The 22,107-nt window shown below is 43.7% G+C and overlaps 1 protein-coding gene across 1 annotated transcript in view; it reads right to left on the reverse strand.

The window, feature by feature from the left end:
- The window catches only part of LOC311223751 (uncharacterized protein), a gene marked incomplete at both ends in the record, with an annotated part of 318,597 nt that overhangs the window by 117,668 nt on the left and 178,822 nt on the right, over positions 1 to 22,107 (reverse strand). The window contains 12 exon segments of the mRNA XM_084308521.1: positions 2,827 to 3,408; positions 5,106 to 5,189; positions 5,849 to 5,929; positions 9,169 to 9,312; positions 10,647 to 10,796; positions 12,351 to 12,503; positions 13,239 to 13,352; positions 14,389 to 14,574; positions 15,681 to 15,818; positions 18,659 to 18,835; positions 19,556 to 19,696; positions 21,161 to 21,316. Coding sequence (XP_084164647.1) covers positions 2,827 to 3,408; positions 5,106 to 5,189; positions 5,849 to 5,929; positions 9,169 to 9,312; positions 10,647 to 10,796; positions 12,351 to 12,503; positions 13,239 to 13,352; positions 14,389 to 14,574; positions 15,681 to 15,818; positions 18,659 to 18,835; positions 19,556 to 19,696; positions 21,161 to 21,316 — 2,106 coding nt within the window.

Genomic DNA, 22,107 nt, shown 5'->3' on the forward strand with positions numbered 1-22,107 from the left:
AACCTCTTGACATCCAAGGGCCCACATGTGGGCCCTCATGAGGACGATTCGCGATGCCACTTTGCTGACCTCTAGTGGCTCGGGGGTGCATTTCTTTTAATACAATATATAGATAGAATTAAAGCCATATTTGTTGCCTGTCGATTGCCCTTTCAGGTGACAAAATCCGTTGAGCGGTTCTCGAGTTACATGCCGATATGTGAGGCGTGCCCCAAAGTACGCAAAAGTACACATTACCACCCTCGACTCCCGGGGCTCTAGCTCCGTCAATCATTTGGCGATCTCGAACATATTTGCACAGGGTTGTAGCCAATGAGTGTGGCTTTCCAATGATACCCCAGGCTATGATAATTGGGGATCTAATATGGTCTCTATTGATCGATTTATGATACAAAAAAGCAGCTTACAGCTTAACAGGTTGAGCGAAGTACTGCTCTGGGCTTTCTTATTATTTATTGTGCCTAAAAGCGAATACAACTTTAAGTAGACATACTTATTGTTGTAAAGTCATTCAGAACTGAAATAGTTCTAAAATGTACCTTAGAACGGGGGAAAAGGCAAAGTATATGAGAAATACTTACAGTATGGCTCTGACACTAAACATCGAAAATACTGCTGTGCTGAAGCACTTTTTTTTTTCACCCCCTTTCTTATCAACCATATTGTGTAAACATCTAAAATACTGGGTTGATATGTCTATTTTATGTGTAGCTGCCAATTCCATGATTTTACATGTCTATTTATAGCTGCGAATTCCATGATTTTACATGTCTATTTTATGTGTAGCTGCCAATTCCATGATTTTAAATGTCTATTGTAATAAATAATAATAATGGCTTGGATTCATCAATACAAACAGTTTTTATGTGTATCAGTGGCAATCAAACCGTAAACAAAGAGGCCTATGAAGATGTTAGATCCTAATATGAAAAATTATGTGATTTAATGTCCTATGCCTTATCTTGACTTTGTCTATTTTATGCTTATTTTTTCTAGGGTTAGGGTTACTATTAATTCTGTCTGCACTGCATTGAACTGCCAATTTTTTGCTAATTCTATATTATTATTATTATTATTATTATTATTATTATTATTATTATTATTATTATTATTATTATTATTATTATTATTATTATTATTATTATTATTATTATTATTATTATTATTATTATTATTATTATTATTATTATTATTATATTGAGTAAAGCAACAATATCTCAAAATAAGACTCACTCCATGGCATAACTTTTATTTTACCTTTAAGAAAACTATGATTTTAAAAGTTAAGGATTTTGGAACCCTGTCCGTCTTACCAGTGATGTTGGTAGGTTGTTCTCAGGTGCACTGTCTGTGTCGAGTAGGTTTCAGTGTTGATCTCAGGGCTTGTAGAGACGGGAGCGAGGCCCTATTGCCTTTGCATTCGATTAGTGGCAAACTAAGCAGAGCTGCGAGTGTGAAGGATATCATGGATTGTGCTGGGAAAGGAACTCTACCGATCATCTACTCTAAGGTCAACATCGTCATTGGCAAGAAGGGAATAGGGCAAGGGCTCAAACATTCTGAACTTACCAAATACAACTCAATGACTCAATGACTTGATCGAATGGACTTTTCTTTCTGCAGGGCTTCGAGACTTTGACATAACTCCAAGGGGGAAGTGACCCCATGAGTCAACAAAGTCAGTCTGAGGATTGATCATATGGTATATTCATAGAATCCGTATGACGTGCTTATGTGCTTCCTACCAATATGGCGCAATGTCATAAATACAGCTCATTGGCTATGGTTGTTATTTACTTATAATCACATGTTGTTTAATTATAATCACCTGCTGTTTAATTATAAACACATGTTTGATTATAATCACCTGTTATTTGATTACCATCACCTGTTGTTGTTGTTGTTGTTGTTGTTGCTTGATTACAACAACTTGTTGCTTGATTTGTCACCTGTTGATGTTTGATTATAATCATCTGTTGTTGTTTGATTATAATCACCTGCTGTTTGATTATAATCACCTGTTGTTGTTTTATTATAATGATCAGTTTTTAGTTTTTGATCTATTGTGATGTTTCTTCTTGATTTGTACAAGAAGACTTGTACAGCCCATGGGGGCTATTCCATGTGATCTTGGGCTATACAAATACATTTGATTTGATTTGTTGTTGTTTGATTATAACCACCTGATGTTTGATTACAGCCACCTGTTGTCTGATTACAATCACTTGTTTGATTACAATAACCTGGTGTTTGATTTCAGTTACATGTGTATTTGCCTACTTTGATGTAATGGAATATTATAAATATGGATAATTGAAATGAAACCATGCATCAGGCATGATGGGGTCAGTAAACCCAGCACATGTAAAACAGCAGCCATTACAGTGCACAGGGGGTCAGTTCCATATCCCATTCAGCCAATTCAAACAGAAATAATGCAGTTCATGATGCACGATGCATTCATTCTTCATTATTTTAAGGCTTGATAACCTTCTCATGCCAAATGTTTTTCAGTCGTTAAATTGAAAGAAAATCCACATCACAAATTGATTAAATTTAGAGTTAATTGCACCCAGCCTCGACATGTAGGATCAAATTATAAATTAGTCGATCATCAGTAAACCAAAAAAGCAAGATTGTTATCTTGTCTCAGTAGTACTGTGAAACTCAACCCATCTCTGTGTGTGTGTGTGCATCAACCCATCACAAAGACCCCCATCTCTGCATCCACGGCGCTTGTTTGGTTAGAGACGGTTAGGAGGACTGGGTGGTCCGGCTCGGAATACGGCTCTGTATCGTGCCAGGACCGGGTGTGACTGTGCTTACCGGGGCCTCTGCGTCCTCTCTGTGGTGGGGACTGAGTGTGCTCTGAGGGGTGCGGTGGGAGGTGGTGGTGGTGGTGGTGGTGGTTGTCTCGGGGACCGGAGCCCTGCCTTGCACGGTAACTGTCATGTGGGTGAGCTGAGAACACGCGTGTGTCTGAGATGCGGTGGATGACGGTGACGATGCCGGTGCCGTCTCTAGAGGCCGAGGCCGTGTCCTGGATGACCCGACGCGAGGCGCCTCCCAGCTGGGCGCGGCCAGAGGCTCCACGGGCCTCTTCTCCGACTCCACCGGAACCTTCTCGGAGGACGGGGAACCCGGAGGAGCCGGGCCTCCGCATGCCTCCACCGACCAGACGCCGCTGTCCACCCCGCTAGCCTCGGAGGCTCCGGTCGGGACGTCTCGGGCGACGCCCGCGTCCTCCGCTCTAAGTTCACTAGGGGCTCGGCCCCCTTCGGTAGGTGTGTGCGAGTCCTTAGCGGGTGTGTGCGCGCTGCTGTGTGTGTCTGCGGTGTGTGTCTTCATCCCCGCGGGGGGGCTGTCATCCCCCCTCCATGCACCACCCCTCTGTCCCATCAAGAGCTCCTGACACAGAGAAAGAGAGACGAGGGGAGTAGATCACTGTTTGTGGATTTATTCTTATTTTATTTGTTTGGCCGCACAAAGGAGCGGCTGCAATTAGATCACAAAATGGCAAGGAAAAAAAAAAAAAAGGAACAATCGACAGTAAAGAACATGCAAAGACAAAAGAAGAGGAAGACAACTAAATACAGTATTAATCGCCATTGCGATGTCATCAGTGCATTTCCATGGCCAACAGTAACCGTAGGAGTGTATACTTCTATATTGTAGTATAAACACTGGTGTTTTGGGACGAAGCCTAGAGTATAAATTAAAGCCTAACTAAAAGCAAAGGGTGAATCCTTTTTCACTCCTTCTGCTCCCAGGCAGTAACAGAGTCTTCTGTAAACAGCATTTTATGTAAAATTGAATAATCTTTCAGCTTTTAGAAATACAAAAAGCAGGCACTGTAAGCAAGCATATATGGGTAGCTTGAACGGATTACTATACACATTTCTACATTAGCAAATACACGCTACAAAGTCCAATAAAAGGTCAATAATCAAAACTTAAATATATTACTTTATGAAGTTCTCATCACAAAACAGCATTCTCCGTCAGATTTGTATCTTACATTATAAAACATGGTTCACATAGGTGACTATTGGTAAATTTTATTTAAGTTAAATATTATAACTCGAGATTCTCTATAAAACAATCTTTTAAACCATCAAAGTAAGGGCCCATGCAAAACCATACTGCAGACAACACCATACTGTTAAAAACAACATACACCCCACATACTGAATACGTCTATAAAGGGTAGTCACTGGCTAACTGACAATCCCGTTTCTGCTTAACTAACATCTCACATCATCTCTCTAACCAGCCATGAACCATGTTAATATAATCACATCCTCGTAAGTTGTTACAGGATAGGCAGGATGAGCCCGTTCACAGCGAGCTCAGTATTCCTTCGTGTAAACACAGAAATACATCGGAATCTAATAGACCACTGTAAACAGAATGTGTGTAGAAGCAGAGATCCCACTGAAGAAGATAATATAATAATTGGAATTCTTCTCGCCATGTAAATGCACTGACGGGAGAGACGGGGAGAGAGGTGGGGGTTCTAGGGTTCTAGGAGAGGGTTGTAAGGACGTTTCTGAAGGATGCGGTATTCTAGGAGCTCTAGATCTAGGAGACCACACGTTTCTGAAGGGTGTGATATTCTAGGAGCTCTAGATCTAGGAGATCACACGTTTCTGAAGGGTGTGATATTCTAGGAGCTCTAGATCTAGGAGACCACACGTTTCTGAAGGATGTGATATTCTAGGAGCTCTAGATCTAGGAGACCACGCACGTTTCTGAAGGGTGTGGTATTCTAGGAGCTCTAGATCTAGGAGACCACACGTGTCTGAAGGCTGTGGTATTCTAGGAGCTCTAGATCTAGGAGACCACACGTTTCTGAAGGCTGTGGTATTCTAGGAGCTCTAGATCTAGGAGACCGCACGTTTCTGAAGGGTGTGGTATTCTAGGAGCTCTAGATCTAGGAGACCGCACGTGTCTGAAGTGTGTGATATTCTAGGAGCTCTAGATCTAGGAGACCGCACGTGTCTGAAGGGTGTGGTATTCTAGGAGCTCTAGATCTAGGAGACTATGCATCTCTGCTGGGACCGTGCAGAGGCCTTGGAGAGCTTGACAGCGGAGGGGGAGTTTACCATGCTGTCAGACAGCGTCTGGGTGGTGACAGTGCCCAGGGGTTTTGATAAGGCAGCGCTTGCTTCTGAGGGCCCCTCTACGTCCTACAGAAAGACCAGTGACATGGGGTTAGAACAAGGGCAGGGTATCATTCAGGTACACTGCATTACTCACTGTGTAGAGTTATGGCACACAATTACTACCAGCATACACCTGATTATTCAGTCAAATGGTAGGGTGTTGTTTCTGTTATGTGTTAGCATTTAGTGCAGCACTTCCCGATCCTCTCCTCGAGGCGCCCCAGCCGTTCCATGTATCTGTTAAATTCCACCACCAGCACACCTGATTCAACTTAACTAGCCCTTTATTAGTTGAATCAGGTGTGCTGCTGGTGGTGGAATTTAACAAATACATGGAACGGCTGGGGTGCCTCGAGGAGAGGTTTGGGAACCACTGATTTAGTGGAATAACAACACAGGTTACGCTGCGAAATAAACTATTTATCGGCTCAAATTAAAATCACAAGTGTTCCATCTACATTCTGGCTACTGAGCCTATTATCGTTGCATTTCAACAAATCTGAAATTGTATCCACGGCTAATGGAAATAATCCAGGGCTCCAAATCCTGCTATTTATTAAAGCCAAGAAAGAGAGAGGGTCCTCTAAAACAATTTGAATCTCCTTTTGATGAAGAACAAAAGAACACACTAATGCAGTTGGATGACTTGTGATCTTAATGAGTTTTCCCAGAGGTCTGGTTACCTCTTGGTTCTGTCCATTCTGCTCAGTGCTGTGGTCCTTAGCGGCGGCGGCGGCTCCAGCCCCGACTGTGGCCGCAGAACCCTGACGACGGCAGCAAGATCACAATGACCATCATAACGACAAGGATTCTATTAACAAACCTAAAAACTACGAATATTGAGAAGGGAAATTGTTATAGGGAGGTGTAGTCTGACGTCACTGGTTGTTCCACCCGTATAGGGATTTATCATTGGGGAAATGGATTATCGGCTATTGTAACAATTCTGCCGCATGGAAATTGAAAAGCTTTCCATTTTTGCACAAAATGAGTTCCCTTCTATCACTAACATTATTGTTTAAGCATTTTTGGTTGAAATCGAATTTGGCGATTTCTTTTTATGATTAATTGCGAATATTTTGTTGAGCTATAGATTGTGGATGAATAAGCACAGAAAGGTACACCATGCAAGTGTTAATATTTTATAGGATATGCTGACATAGGATAGAACCTGTATATTATACCAGGGTGGGCTGTACATACACGCATACGGATATTATTGATAGGGTACACATTATGTCTCACCTGTTCAGCAGATCAGACCTTTATCTTTATCTGTGTCTTTTTATTTTTACCATGTACTATACCTTTTATTCTTATATTTTATTTATATTACCCTGCCTGTACCCCCCCCCCCCCCCCCTGTGCTTCTATCATGGTCTATGGTTCTATGACTCCTAATGAAGATCCATCTCATCAATATTATTATGATCTTATCTGCAGCAGTGAAGTCAGACAGGTTATAGATGTTGCTCGACACTGCCCTCTACAGGTTAAATAAAGTCACTGGTAAACACACACTCCTACTCAGAGCTGTACGCCTGACCACAGCGCATTGAGTCCCTAATAAAAATGTACTGACTTCCATGTCCAGATTAGATACATAGTAATTAGTAACTATCACCGATGACCAAATATTAAGCTTTTATGAACATTTGGGAGTTTATGCAGTGATACAGTTGTCAGAAAAGTAAATGGACTATCTTTTCAGAGGGAGGAAACAATTCCTTTATGGTTGTTCCCATGGACACGAGTGACTAAATATTGCGGCACATATTTTTCAACTTTTTCAACTAGTTTCTTTGTTTTTAAAGTAAAGCTAAAACAAAAAAATTTAATCTTTATAAAAAATGGAAGGAACAATTAATATAAGATTATTTATTTATTATGTTGAGCGACAATAAAAAGGAGAGTCAGTTGGACCCGGTTGGTTTGCTTCCTCTCGGGGGGGGGAAAGAGATGGTCGGTTTGTTTCCTCTCAGGGGAAAGAGATGTTCCATGTTCCTCCAACTCTCTGCGTAGGAGTGTGCGGTACACTTGTATAAAACTAGTACATTCATGGACAAACGTGGAAAAGAGAGATCAAGGTGCTTGAACAGCTTTATTTGTGATAAAAACAAGATTAAGAAGAAAGCGGCGGAGAGAGCATGGGAAGCCAGAATGGGGAGGAAGATGAAGAAGATGAGGAAGAAGAGGACAAGATGGGTGAGGTGGGCGTGGAGGAATGGCTTCAGTACCAGCAGTACAAGCAGTGACTCAAGTGATAAATACAGAGACTTATGCAAAGATGTTAAAAATATGCTTTAGGTCACAGAGAGAGAAACCACCAAGAGGGGGGGGGGGGGGGGTGATGTCACAAAGGAGGAAGTGAGGTCACAGTGACCAAAGCAGGACAGCAAGCCTTCTTCTACTTCTTCCTCTTCCTCTTTACCTCCGGAATAAAGCCCAGGAAAGTCTCCCAGAACCACCAAAGAACTCCCTCCTCCTCCTCCTCCTCCTTCCCCTCTTTCCTCCCTTCCACCTCCTCCTCATCCTCCTTCTCCTCCTCTCTCTGTTCTTCAGCCTGGGACACACCCACACGCTCCTGTTGCCGTGGAGATGGGCACAAATGCAGAATCAGCGTAAGCTCACTTGGGGCAGGGAGCTAGTTGGTCTTTTCTTATAATTTTTCATCATTATTGTTTTAACATGTTTTAACATGGAAGCCAAATCAAGTAGCCGTGTTCTAAAAGCTAACCATCTTTTGTTGTGAAATCTACACCACATTGTCGATGTATCGACAGCAAAAGAAAAGACTGACTTCGCTCACTGTCCCGCTACTTGCTGTTTTGACTGTATCTGCTGAATAAGAAACATACTCTCAGGTACAGTATATTACTCACACAGACGGAACATTAAAGAAGGGTAGAATATGCATGCAGAATGTTAGTTAGTTAACAAATTGTTAGCCAGTTAAAAATAGTTAGCCAATTGACCATATTCACACAGTATGGTCACTAGTCATTAGTTACACATGAACACATGAACACATGGAGTTAGACAGGCAAGGTAAGACTGCAGACTAAGGTAGATAGCACGCACATGCTATAACCCCCTGCACACTAACAGATGACAACAAGCAGGTGAAAAAAGCTGACGAAACAGATGAACAAAATCGAACATTTAAAGGGACCGTTCACTTTGTTTAACCTCTTAACGCTCTGGCCGTTGTTGTGCCCCGAAAGGGGGGGGGGGGGGGGGGGGGGGGGGGGGGCGCTGTTTACCCTTGATGTAGGTTGGTTTCAAAACTGTGTTGGAACCGGATCAAATATAACGCACAAATGTACACCTTAACTCATCGCGGACCGCCATAAACGTATTCCGAGGGCCGCCATTGGCCCGCGGGCCACACTTTGAAAATGGCTGCTTTAGAGTAATTTGCTGTAAATAATGTATATTTCAGTTAGTTAGATAGTAAATTATAACACTACCTTATGCATACTGCACCCCTTATGTGACACTGTGAATACTGTGAATATATATTAGTTAGATAGTCAATTATATTGACCTATTTGTTTACACTGCTTGTGTTGTTTTTACTACCTGTACCCCCCCCCCCCCCCTTCCCCCGTGCTGCTATGATGCCTGAATTTCCCCAAGGGGATCAATAAAGGAATATCTTATCTCATCTTACAATGTTGTCAAATGGTTTGGAGTTGTTTGGGAGTTGTTGGGAGTTGTTTGGGAGTTGTTTGGGAGTTGTTTGGGAGTTGTTTGGGAGTTGTTTGGGAGTTGTTTGGGAGTTGTTTGGGAGTTGTTTGGAGTTGTTTGGGAGTTGCTACATGTGATTTTCAAGACGTGTCCTTTAAATGAAAAAAAAATTCTCTGAACATCATGAGACAACGTTAATCTTCGGAATGTTCAGAGCTGTATTTCTTATGACTTTGCTGGGTCTATGTGCAAAGCACTGGCAGCATAGATGGTAGACAAACAAGATGGATGAATCGACTAATCGGTTCCTTACCTGGCCGGCGTCGGCTCCCCAGGGCTGTCTCTGTTCGGGCGACGAGGAGGAGGAGGAGGAGGAGGAGGAGGACGCCACGGTCATCAGTGTGGCTCCAGACCTCTGCAGCACACTGTCCTCAACGTGGGCGATCCTGATCACACCCTGCGAGAGAGAGAGAGAGAGAGAGAGAGAGAGGAGAGAGAGAGAGAGAGAGAGAGAGAGAGAGAGAGAGAGAGAGAGAGAGAGAGAGAGAGAGAGAGAGAGAGAGAGAGAGAGAGAGAGAGAGAGAGAGAGAGAGAGAGAGAGAGAGAGAGAGAGTCTTTACTCTTCCTGGAGGGCAAGGTGTGCGTACATCCTTAAAGTAACACAGCAACATTTTGGGAAATTAGCTTACCGTCTTCTCCAGAGAGAGACAAGATCAAGATAGATACCAGTTTGCTCTCTGTGCGTTAAGTAGAAAGCTATCTGGCTGCATGTTAGCCTAGCTTAGCACAATGAATGGAAGTGGACAGTGCCGGTTAGCCTTCGGGAGAGGTGTTAGTTGGACAATGCCTAGGCTATGTCTTAATGTCGGCATGTTCCTTTAACAGTAAAAGCAAAAGTGGCGGCTACGTGGCGTAGTGGGCAAGGCGCTCGCCACGAATGCAGAGACGCTGGGCTCGCCTGTTCGAGCCCAGCGCTCCACATTGCTTTCAGTTTAGCTGGTCGTTCATACTAATACACATTGGCCGTATTAGGGGGTGGGAAACTGATGGGTGGGGATCGGGCGTTGTGGACAGCGACTCCTACAGGTCGGTTGGTGCGCCTGCGCAGTAGAATCAGGAAGTGTCGGGGGCAGCGTGAGCCTCCCACGCGTTACTCCTCGACACTGAGAGATCGAGCTGCGCAGGTGAAAAGATGCGACTGCTGTTACCTCAAGTACCGGAGGGGACTTGTGCTATGTATGACTTAGTCCACATTGCAGCCGGCTTGTGGGAGGCAAGAAACAGCGTTCGTGACAGGGGAGGGTTGAATTGGATGATACGAAATTGGGATGGGAGAAAATATAGAAAAATGGGAGAAAAAGTGGATCAAAAAAAAAACAGTAAAAGCAAAAGTATAAAAAGGCATTACAATCATGTAATGTACTTAAATGGTAAATGGTGGATTTATATAACAGCTTTTATTCAAAGCGCATTACAATCTTGTTCCTCACATTCACCTATTCACTCACACATTCACACACCGACGGCGGAGGCGACCATGCAAGGTGCCAGCCTGCTCATCGGGGCAATTAGGGGTTAAGTGTCTTTGCTCAAGGACACTTCAACACGCTGCCCGGAAGGGGCCGGAATCGAACCGGGAACCTTCCGATTACCAGATGGCCGCTCTACCCCCTGAGCCACTGTTGCCCCCGCCACAATAAGTTATTGGTAAGTAAAATAAACAATAACAAGACTTAGGTTAGGAGGTTTCCATGCGACAGTCTGGTCCTGAACACTAGGCTGTGGTCTCACCTGAGCCTCCGCGGTGACGGGTTCTGCCGGGCCCGTCTGAGAGGTCTTGGGCTCGGCGTCGGGAGCCGTGGGCTCAGCCTGGCTGGCGGACCGGGCCTTCGCTGGGGTCGCCGGGGTCGAAGGCTGTTGCAGGAAGAGCGCAGGAACCTTCTGCAATAATCACCATCACACAGTGCGTGGGTTAACTGACCTGCGGTGGCGCTCGCTAATCAAGAGCCGCTGAGTTTCACCTTTTTTATTTTTATTTTTTATTTTTATTATTATTATTGCAAAACAAAAAACAAAATTATTAAAAGTCAGTACTCAACACACAATGCATAATGAAACTAACAATTAAGATGGCTAAAATGACATGCAAGCACAGAAACAGAAAGCAAAAAAAGTATATAATAATAATAATAATAATACCAATGAGTTTCACCTTTAAGTTTGTTTCAAGTTTCAAGTTTCTTTAATAGTTGTCATACAGAAGTACAGAATACTTTTGTACAAAATGCTTCTTACTGTTGCGCTCCAGAGACTGTGCAAGAAAAAGCCACAATGTGTACGTTTTCCATCACAGTCCAATCAGAGAAGCTCAGAAGGAAATTCGTTGGAATAAGCACTTTCAGCGGTTGAATCTACGCAGTCCTCATTCACAATCCAGCGATGAGGACCATGTAGACTAACCACTAAATAATTGATTCCAAATAAATTCAGTTTCAGCTTCTCTGATTGGTTAGAGAAGGGGAGGGCTCTCTGCTACAATATCCCTACATGCGCAGTCTCGAGAGACAGCTAACGTTAGGCCTATCGCTCAATTCCCAGCCTTCATTGTCAGCTAACGTTAACGTTATACATCTCTTTATGGCATGGATCAGGATATGTCCAAACAAACGACAAATTACCAACCACGGATATTATTAGCGGTGTACGGTCTGCAGTGTGGTAGTGAAAGGGTTAACCATGTATAGCGTGGTAGTGAAAGGGTTAAGATTGTGTTTTGTTCAAACGAAAGAATATTGCACATCGTAGCTTTAAGTTTATTCTCCATCTACTTCAATCTACTTAAAGTTGCCATGTAAACAGTAGCCTAGCAAGCTTTCAAACTTGCACAGTTTTACCCTTGAAGTAGGTTCAAAATTGTATAACGCATTCAAGTGGCATCGTCCCCGACTGCCAAGAACCTTGTAGTCCTTGACGACCGGCTGAACTCGCCTCCGCTCACATCGCCTCAACAACCAGAACCTGCAGATTCCTCCTGAGCAACGTCAGAAGGATCCGCCCCTTCCTGACAAAAGAAGCCACTCAACTCCTCCTGCAAACAACAGTCATGTCTTGCCTTGTCTCGCCAACGCACTGCAAGCTGGTTTACCGACCACCACCGCCAAGCCACTTCAACTCATTCAGAACGCAGCCGCCCGCCTGATCTCCAACCTACCAAAGTCGGCCCATGTTACCCCACTTCTTGAGAGAGCTGCACTGGCTTCCCACCCTTCCTGCTGACTTGTTGTACAGAACTTGTAAGTTGCTTTGGATAAAAGCTAAATGACTAAATGTAAATGTAAATTCTAACAAAATCGACCATTTAAAGGGAACAGTTCACTTTGTTTAATAAAAAGCTGATCTGATTTGTAGCAAACTTTTCTTTGAACTTTTCACATTGTGAACAGTATACCGAAAGCTTGTACGAGAGTTTGATTGAGGCCTACTGACTTGACTTACCTTCTCCAGTTCCAGTAGTACAGTCTGTAGCCGGTTTACGGTGGCGAAGACAGCCAGCGTTTCCTCTGCGTTGTCTGGCAGACACAGACCGGGCGTACACTTCTGTATCTCAGTCACCGTGCTCCTCATGGTCTGGATCCTGTCCTCAATCACCTGCAAAGAGACCACAGACAATTCCAGTGCAATTGATTTGAAAAAAATCTTCATTTGACATATGGCAGCAAAACAGCAAGAAATCAAGACCTCCACGCGCCTTGAGAGTGCCTTCATATCTTATAGTCATATCAAGTTCAAGTTCTGCCATGACGGGACCATCTCACTACTGAGAGGAGGACCGAGGAGCAGGTCAGGCCCGGTTGACCAACTCACTACTGAGAGGGGGACCGAGGAGCTGGTCAGGCCCAAAGGACGGGATCATCCCTATGTTCACCGGGTTCTATGTTCCCTGCTTTGATTGATTAATAGATTGAACATTTTATTAATTTTTATTATTTTATTAATTATTAATGTCCGCCTTGTTTCGAACGGTTAAGCTTAGGCCCTCTTTCAAACTGGTTATGGTTAGAGTTTGGAATCAGGGCTGGTGGTCTAAAATGTTCAATCAATCAATCAATCAATCAAAGCGGGGAACATAGAACCCGGGGAACATAGGACCCGGGGAACATAGACATGCTCCCCAAAGGACCAACTCACTACTGGAGCTACAGGGAATCATTACCCAGTCTGACAAGCCAAGCTATCTTGTACCTATCCAGACCAAACGACCACAGAACAACTGGGTTCTGGGTGTTCCCTAGACAACGGACCGTTTGGACCTGTGACAGTACCGCGGGTGCCTAGACCTCTACACTACCCAGACTTCTAGGGACCACCAGGGCTTCCTCTCACCTTGAGACTGTCTTCTCTGGGGCTGGGGAGGCTCTCCGGGGACGACAGGAGACTCTTGATATCAGCCACCTCTTTCTCCATGCGTCTGACTTCAGATTCGATAGCATCCACCTCCTAAGGACGGACAGACATGTATATCAGAGCTCTGATAGCAGTTCAAAGCTACATGATAAAGGAAGAGAGGAGGATGAGTAGATCTGTAGATCTCAGCTAAAGAGAGAGAGAGAGGCACCCATGGAGAGAGAAAGAAAAGAAGAAAGATAGGAATAAAGAAAAGTATATAGATAGAAAGAAACAAACAAACAAGAAAGAAAGACAGAAATAAGGAAAGAAAGAAAGACATCCAGACAGACAGACAGACAGACATACAGACAGACAGACACAGACAGAAAGAATATATAGATAAAAAGAAAGAAAGAAAGAAAGAAAGAAAGAAAGAAAGAAAGAAAGAAAGAAAGAAAGAAAGAAAGAAAGAAAGAAAGAAAGAAAGAAAGAAAGAAAGAAAGAAAGAAAGAAAGAAAGAAAGAAAGAAAGAAAGAAAGAAAGAAAGAAAGAAAGAAAGAAAGAAAGAAAGAAAGAAAGAAAGAAAGAAAGAAAGAAAGAAAGAAAGAAAGAAAGAATAAAACAAAGTAAGAAAGAAAGAAAGAAAGAGAAAGAAAGAACTAAAGAAAAGAAAGAGAGAAATATAGATACGAAATAAAGAAGGAAAAAAAAGAGAGAAATAAATAAATAAATAGAGATAGATATACATAGAAAGAAAGAAAGAAAGAAAGAAAGAAAGAAAGAAAGAAAGAAGAAGAAAGAAAGAAAGAAAGAAAGAAAGAAGAAGAAAGAAAGAAAGAAAGAAAGATAGATAGATAGATAGATAGATAGATAGATAGATAGATAGATAGATAGATAGAAAGAAAGAAAGAAAGAAAGAAAGAAAGAAAGAAAGAAAGAAAGAAAGAAAGAAAGAAAGAAAGAAAGAAAGAAAGAAAGAAAGAAAGAAAGAAAGAAAGAAAGAAAGAAAGAAAGAAAGAGAAAGAAAGAAAGAAAGAAAGAAGGAAAGAAGGTAAGAAGGTAAGAAGGTACGAAAGAAACAAAGAAACAAAGAAACAAACAAAGAAAGAGGAGAGACGGACTCAAACGAAGGCTCGTCAGGACTCACAGCTGTGGCGTGCTCTAGCTGAGACAGCGGAGCCACAAAGCTGTCCTGCACCGCGGCCACCTGGCGGTCGGCCTCCGTCAGCTGCTCCTGGAGGGCCGCGGTGTCGCACACCCTGGAGACGTCCTTCAGGACCGCGCCGAAGCCCTGCAGGGTGAGTCTGATCTGCTGGGAGTCATTCAGCACCATCTGGAACACAAGACACACGTGCTGTATAGAGGGCAGTGTTGTAGTCGAGTCACTGAATCCCGAGTCAGAGTCGAGTCTCGAGTCCCCAGTGTTCGAGTCCGAGTCCAAGTCTGAGTCACCAAAGAAGAGCCAGAGTCGAGTAGTCACCAAAGAAGAGCCAGAGTCGAGTCCGAGTCATCAAGGTTGAGTCCACTTCTCTGTTTTAGCCTTTAGTGTGTATTATGTCCCCTGTCTCGTCCCTTAGCTGTAGTCCTTTTCTTGTAGTTCTTTGTTAGTCTTTGCTTCCTCTCCCTGGTGTCTTCAGTGGTAATCATCCCAGGTGTGTCTTCTAAGTGTAACCTATTTGATATCTATAGGAAGAGCATTCATAGCAGTCGTATTTCATATTCAGCTCAAGTGAAAACATTTTCAACTGTGGCGCGACCTATAGCGAAGCTGCGTTAGTAGTCTTTTTTTCCATCGTTTTTTTTTGGGGCTTTCTGTATTTTTCGCCCATCCCAATTTAGTCGCTATGCCAATTCCCTTCCTGGTCGCATTGCCCCACTGTTGGCCTGGGGAGGGTGTAGAACTACCACATGCCTCCTCCGATACATGTGGAGTCGCCAGCCGCTTCTTTTCACCCAACAGCGAGGAGTTTCACTGGGAGAACATGGGAGACAGGTTCACGCTATTTCCCTCAGATCCCTTCCCTGCTGAACAGGCGCTCCGACCGACCAGTAGGAGTCGCAGTTTACAACGACCAGGACACATACCCCACCGGCTTCCCACCCGCTAACACTGCCAATTGTGTTTATTAGGGACGACTGGACAAGCCGGAGGTACCGCTGACAGCTGGATTCGAACCCACAGTCTCTGCGGTAGTAGGCGAGTGCTTAGTCCACTGCGCTACCCAGCCGCACCCATTGTTTCTTTTAAAAAATTTAAGGGGGAAACCCTTGTGAGCACGGGGGCGAAAAATGCAAACGTCACACAGAAAGGCCCGGGAGATACCCCCCCACCTGGGTACCTGGCAACCCGGCAACCAGGACCGTCTTGCTGCGAGGCGACAAGTGTTAGCCACTACACCACTGTGTCTCTAGGTGAAGTCGAGGTCAAAGGTCACTAACCTGCAGGGCGTGGACGTGGCCGGCCAGGCACTTGGCCGTGGTGTAGCTACAGGGGGCCGTGAGCCACAACTGAGCCTCCTGCATCCAGCTGTTGGAGCTCTTGATCATCTCCTGGTGCTCCCGGAGCCATGCGTGGATCTGACCACACGACACAACAAGCGGCGCGGTCAACAACGTCATCGTTACACGGCGAGAGAGGAGAGGAGGTGCGACACAAAATACTTACTGGGTTTTTTATAATGAAATCACAACATCTCACTTTTTGGAACATTCATCTTCCTATGGTTATCCTACTGTACACCACCACCACCACCACACCAGATCCATATCAATAAACCATCCTTGATCTCCTCCACAAACAAACGTTGTTCAATTATGGCATCACAGAATACAAAACAATAATATAATAATAGTAACAGTGATGTGTATACCAATATTTATATTCTATATTCTATATTTACCGCATATATATATATATCCACACCTGTCTGTATTTACCTGCACATAGTCATTTTACATATCTGTAGTAGATACTATATCTATATCTGTACATATCCTAATCTTACTAGTTACGCTGCTGGCCAGTATGACTTACTACCATACTGTCTTTACACCAGTATCACTGTACATTAGGGCTGTCTTAAATACTCCGAAGCTTCGTTCGATGGGCATGGGATTCGAATATGAAAATAGAATTCAAATATATAAAAAGAAAAATATATATATATATATATTTTTATTTTTTTGTGTGCAAAATCAACTCTGCCTCTCTTTGTTAACTACAACAAGCAATGCTGTTTGTTATTTAAGATGAGGTCGGACTCGGCACTGACAGATTTGTGTTCATTGTGCTGCTTTTATAAAGCCTCAAATGACGGCTTACAATATTTCATGAAAGCAAAGTGTTTCATTTGTCTAAGATTTAAAAAGGTTTAAACTTTACAGCACTGACAAAGTTGAACAGTCCCACAACATAAAACATTTAAAAATTAAATAAAATGTATTTATAATTTCTTTCTTTTTTTTATCTCGAAGCTTCGAATTAAAATCGAATCTCGGCCCCGAAGCTTCGAATTCCAAAAAAAGATTCGAAGGTCAGCCCTACTGTACATATTATACTACAACTCTGTATATACATATGATTAGCACTACACTCAGTAGTACTAATTTGTATATTTTGTACCCAGTTTAATCACCTGTACATTGTATATTGCTGTTGCACTTTACTGCTACATTTGCACTCTGGTTGGATGCCAAACTTCCTTTCGTTGTACTGCACTTGTGCAGTAATCTAATAATCAGCCATCATACACCTACATCGATAATGGGATCGATCTTAAAATATTTGTAATTTATTTTAACACCAAAAAGCCATCTTGAAAACATCCATAAAACATGAATGCATAAATGTGGCATTTCGTCAGCTTTTTAACCTGAAGCCTGTTGTTCTGTTGTGAGGACAGCATGTGATGATCTGATCTGAAAACTTGAATGGAAGCGGATACGTATCACTAGCCGAGCTTAAAACTCAGGGAGAGGTGTTTTTGGCCAACAGCTAGGCTAGCTGGTCCGTATCCGCTACCATCCATTTGTGCTAAGCTAGGCTAGCTGGTCCGTATCCGCTACCATCCATTTGTGCTAAGCTAGGCCAGCTTGCAGCCGGATAGCTAAATACTGAACGCACAGAGAGGAAACTGGTATCTATCTTCTTGTCTGACTCTGGAGAAGACGGTGAGCGCATTTGCATGATGTCATCGTGTTCCTTTAAACATAAACATAAACACCAATCAACAATGCTGAGCCAAGAAAGCACACATAATGTAGCACTGACAATCACAATAAAGATGGACACATACTAAAATATTTGTTTGAATAATTAAGGACATACATTTTCAAGATCAGTGTGGTCCAACAAAACATTTAGAGAGAAACAGTTTTCTGAGAGGTTATAAAAGATTGATTGGGGTAAAACAACAGTGTTCATCCACTTTAGGTCAGATAATAAGAGCTTTTGAGCCAAGGAGAGGGTTGATGGGAGCTGTAGTCTTTGATGGGGATTCAACCTTGTTAAAGACGGATGGGAGTTGTAGTCCTTCTGCCCTTGCTAAAGAAAGATGGGAATCATACCTTGCTAAAGAAAAATGGGAGTCGTAGTCATTCTGACTTTGCTAAAGAAAGATGGGAGTTGTAGTCATGCTGACCTTGCTAAAGAAAGATGGGAGTTGTAGTCATTCTGAACTTGTTAAATACAGATGGGAGTCGTAGTCATTCTGACCTTGCTAAAGAAAGATGGGAGTCGTAGTCATTCTGACCTAGCTAAAGAAAGATGGGAGTTGTAGTCATTATGACCTAACTAAAGAAAGATGGGAGTTGTAGTCATTCTGACCTAGCTAAATAAAGAAAAGAGTTGAAGTCATTCTGACCTTGCTAAAAAAATATGGGAGTTGTAGTCATTCTTACCTAGCTAAAGACAGATGGGAGTTGTAGTCATTCTGACCCAGCTAAAGAAAGATGGGAGTTGCAGTCCTTCTGACCTTGCTAAAGAAAGATGGGAGTTGAAGTCATTCTGACCTTGCTAAAAAAAGATGGGAGTTGTAGTCATTCGTACCTAGCTAAAGACATATGGGAGTTGTAGTCCTTCTGACCTAGCTAAAGAAATATGGGAGTTGCAGTCCTTCTGACCTTGCTAAAAAAAGATGGGAGTTGTAGTCATTCTGACTTAGCTAAATAAAGAAGGGAGTTGTAGTCATTCTGACCTTGCTAAAGAAAGATGGGAGTTGCAGTCCTTCTGACCTAGCTAAAGAAAGATGGGAGTTGCAGTCCTTCTGACCCAGCTAAAGAAAGATGGGAGTTGCAGTCCTTCTGACCCAGCTAAAGAAAGATGGGAGTTGCAGTCCTTCTGACCCAGCTAAAGAAAGATGGGAGTTGCAGTCCTTCTGACCCAGCTAAAGAAAGATGGGAGTTGCAGTCCTTCTGACCTTGCTAAAGAAGGCTGTCCTCTGCTCAGCCTGCTTGGCCAGGTGGGAGTGCGCCTCCTGGACCGCTGCCAGTCTCTCCGACAGGACCTGCGCCTCCTCCGGCTTCTCTAAGTCCTGAAGCTCCACCTCCAGAGCCGCCGCGAGGGAGTGCCACGCGTCTAGCTCGTCCCACACACGCTGTACGCAGACAGAAGCAAACATAAACACACACACACACACAGCCATGTGTGCAGACGCAGGTATACAGCCAGACACAGCACGAAGATGCACAAAGACAGGTATATGTACATTCATGCACAGGTAGATGCATACATCGACACAAACAGACGTGCACCGTATATGTACAAAACATATGTTCAGAGAGTTACAGTACATGACGATATATCCGGCGAGCGTCATTTGACAGGCCGCTCCGCCATCTTGGATAATCACACTATTTTTTTTTTACTGGTACACACTTTACCAAAACCGTTCAAATTTCTTTATACATTTTTATCAGATTTGGACCTATACTATATAATACTTCAGGCTATGGAACCGCAGTGTTTTCCAGCTCATACCTCTATGCTGGAATTTGGCGACCACTAAACAGAAATGTGAGTACAAACAACTTTTACTTCAGCGTGTTCAAACCTCTGTTACTATATTTCATTAGCACTCAAAGTGATTAATCTTTTTTGCTTTAGCAACATCAGAATGTTACATTTCAAAAGAGATCAGGCTCATGCATGTGCTAGAAGTATAAAGCATAAACCTAAGCTTTGCAAAAAAAAAGTATGCAGTCAAAAAACGAAGACAAATAATTGCCCCGTTTTGGGGGTGATGCTTAACCAGCCTGTCGTGTGGCAGTGAAAGGATTAAGAGGTTAATGAATACAGCTCTGGTAGTAGCCCCCACCTTCTGAGTGCCCTCCGCCTCGGCCAGACTGGAGCTCCTGAGTTCCAGCCTCTCCTGGACGGATCCCAGGCCGGCCTTGATCTCCGACAGCTTGGCGCCCAGCCTGTGGAGGGGGCCGCTCCTCTCTATCGCCTCGGCCACCTGCAGTCAGATAGCACATCGGACAAGAGCGCTGTTTATCCGTCCTCCGTGCCTGAATACTTTGGGCAGCCGAAGAGTGTTTCCGCGTCTCTGATTGGCCAGGTAATTTCTGGTCATGTGACATGTACGCCCAATCGTGGGACCGCAAGTTTCTACACTGGTTCTCGTTCGAAGTTGGTTAAGGTTAGAGTTTGTCTTAGAGCATGGCGATAGAACGCCTGCCCTGATTCCGACGGTTAAGCTTAGGCACTCTTTCGAAGTTGGTTAAGGTTAGAGTTTGTCTTAGACTTAGAGCATGGCGATAGAACGCCAGGTAGTTTGCAGGCTGTTAGACCCGGAAATAGGCGCAGAACTTGCTGTCCCACGATTGGTGCACATGTCACATGACCTGGCCAATCAGAGCGCAAAACTCGAACGCGGAAGCACTCTTCGGCTGCCCAAAGTATTCACGCGTCCTCCGTCCTTATCCTGATCCTCACCCGTCCCTATTCAAACCGTGCACATCTGAACGGAAATCCTGAACGTATAACTAGGATGTTCGATATTGGCTTTTTTACCGATATCCGATATACCGATATTGTCCAACTCTTAATTTCCGATACCGATATCAACCGATACCGATATATGCATTACATATCTCTTGTTGTGGAATTAACACATTATGCATACTTTTGACAATAAATAAAATAAGAATTTGTTCTTACTTGCTTGCATGGGTAAATAAGGGTTAAATAAATGTAAAAAAATAATAAGACATTTTAAATAAAATAAAGATTTTAAACCGATACCGATCATTTCCGATATTACATTTTAATGCCAATATCGGCCGATAATATCGAACATCCCTACGTATAACTAACATCCTGAAGGGTTCCGATGAGTAAGGTCCTACTGTAATGGAACATTTGCTCTCAAAGGAACACGCCGACATTACGGGAAATGTGCTCTTCTTCTCCAGAGTCAGACAAGAAGATAAGATACCAATTTCCTCTCTGTGTGCGTTCAGTAGAAAGCTATCCGGGATAGGCTACGGACGACTAGCCTTGCTGTTGGCCAAGAACACATCTCCCAGAATTTTAAGCTAGCACTTCCATTAATTTGTGCTAAGCTAGGCTACTTAGCTTGCAGTTGGCTAGCTTTCTACTGAACACACAGAGAGGAGATTGGTATCTATCTTCGTGTCTGACTCCGGAGAAGATGTTAAGTGCATTTCCCTTAATGTTGGCGTGTTCCTTTAACAAATCTATATAGACTATTTCAACTTGTCAACATAAGTATTCTGAATGGGCCCAACTGTATTTCCGGTTGCAGGGTTTGCTAATATCAACAGCGGACAGGAAATAAACTTGGGTTCAAACTGTTCCCTAGCAATTCCAATTCAACCATCTATATGTTACAAAATGAACTCCTGTTCCCAAGTCATGTAAACATAGGGAGAGAAAGAGAGAGAGAGAAAAACCATACCTTCTCCTCCACTTCCTGTAGAGACTGCGTGACTTCCTGTAGCGAGCCCTCGATCTCCACAGGAACCAGACTGTACATGTCAGAGTACTTCATCCTCAGACCCTCCATGATGCGCTTCAGTAAAGCCTTCCGGGCACACAGCTGGCTGTGGACCTCCTGAAGACAGACGGAGAGAGAGAGAGAGAGAGAGAGAGAGAGAGAGAGAGAGAGAGAGAGAGAGAGAGAGAGAGAGAGAGAGAGAGACAGAGAGACAGAGAGAGAACAAGAGATAATGTTCCTGCTACTGTGAGTAAAACAGAATGACTGGAGAGTCAGTCAAAGATGAACATCTGTAGTGTAAAAAAAAAATTAAAAAAAATAAAAACTCAATGTACTTCTCAGTATGCTCTCGAAGTGATCTACCGCTGTAGCCCAGACAGATAAATCAACCCACAGAAATATTTAGTAAGCGCACCAGTCGGTACGTATCTTACCAGGCCGTACTTCGTGAGCTCTCAGTGCCTGTATGGTGGACTCCTCTACCAGGCTGGTCCGTGGTGAGCTCTCAGTGCCCGTATGGTGGACTCCTCTACCAGGCTGGTCCGTGGTGAGCTCTCAGTGCCTGTATGGTGGACTCCTCTACCAGGCTGGTCCGTGGTGAGCTCTCAGTGCCCGTATGGTGGACTCCTCTACCAGGCTGGTCCGTGGTGAGCTCTCAGTGCCTGTATGGTGGACTCCTCTACCAGGCTGGTCCGTGGTGAGCTCTCAGTGCCTGTATAGTGGACTCCTCTACCAGGCTGGTCCTCCGTGGTGAGCTCTCAGTGCCCGTATGGTGGACTCCTCTACCAGGCTGGTCCGTGGTGAGCTCTCAGTGCCTGTATGGTGGACTCCTCTACCAGGCTGGTCCGTGGTGAGCTCTCAGTGCCTGTATGGTGGACTCCTCTACCAGGCTGGTCCGTGGTGAGCTC

The sequence above is a fragment of the Notolepis coatsorum genome (assembly GCF_963971535.1).
Source record: "Notolepis coatsorum genome assembly, chromosome: 2".
Taxonomy (NCBI): domain Eukaryota; kingdom Metazoa; phylum Chordata; class Actinopteri; order Aulopiformes; family Paralepididae; genus Notolepis; species Notolepis coatsorum.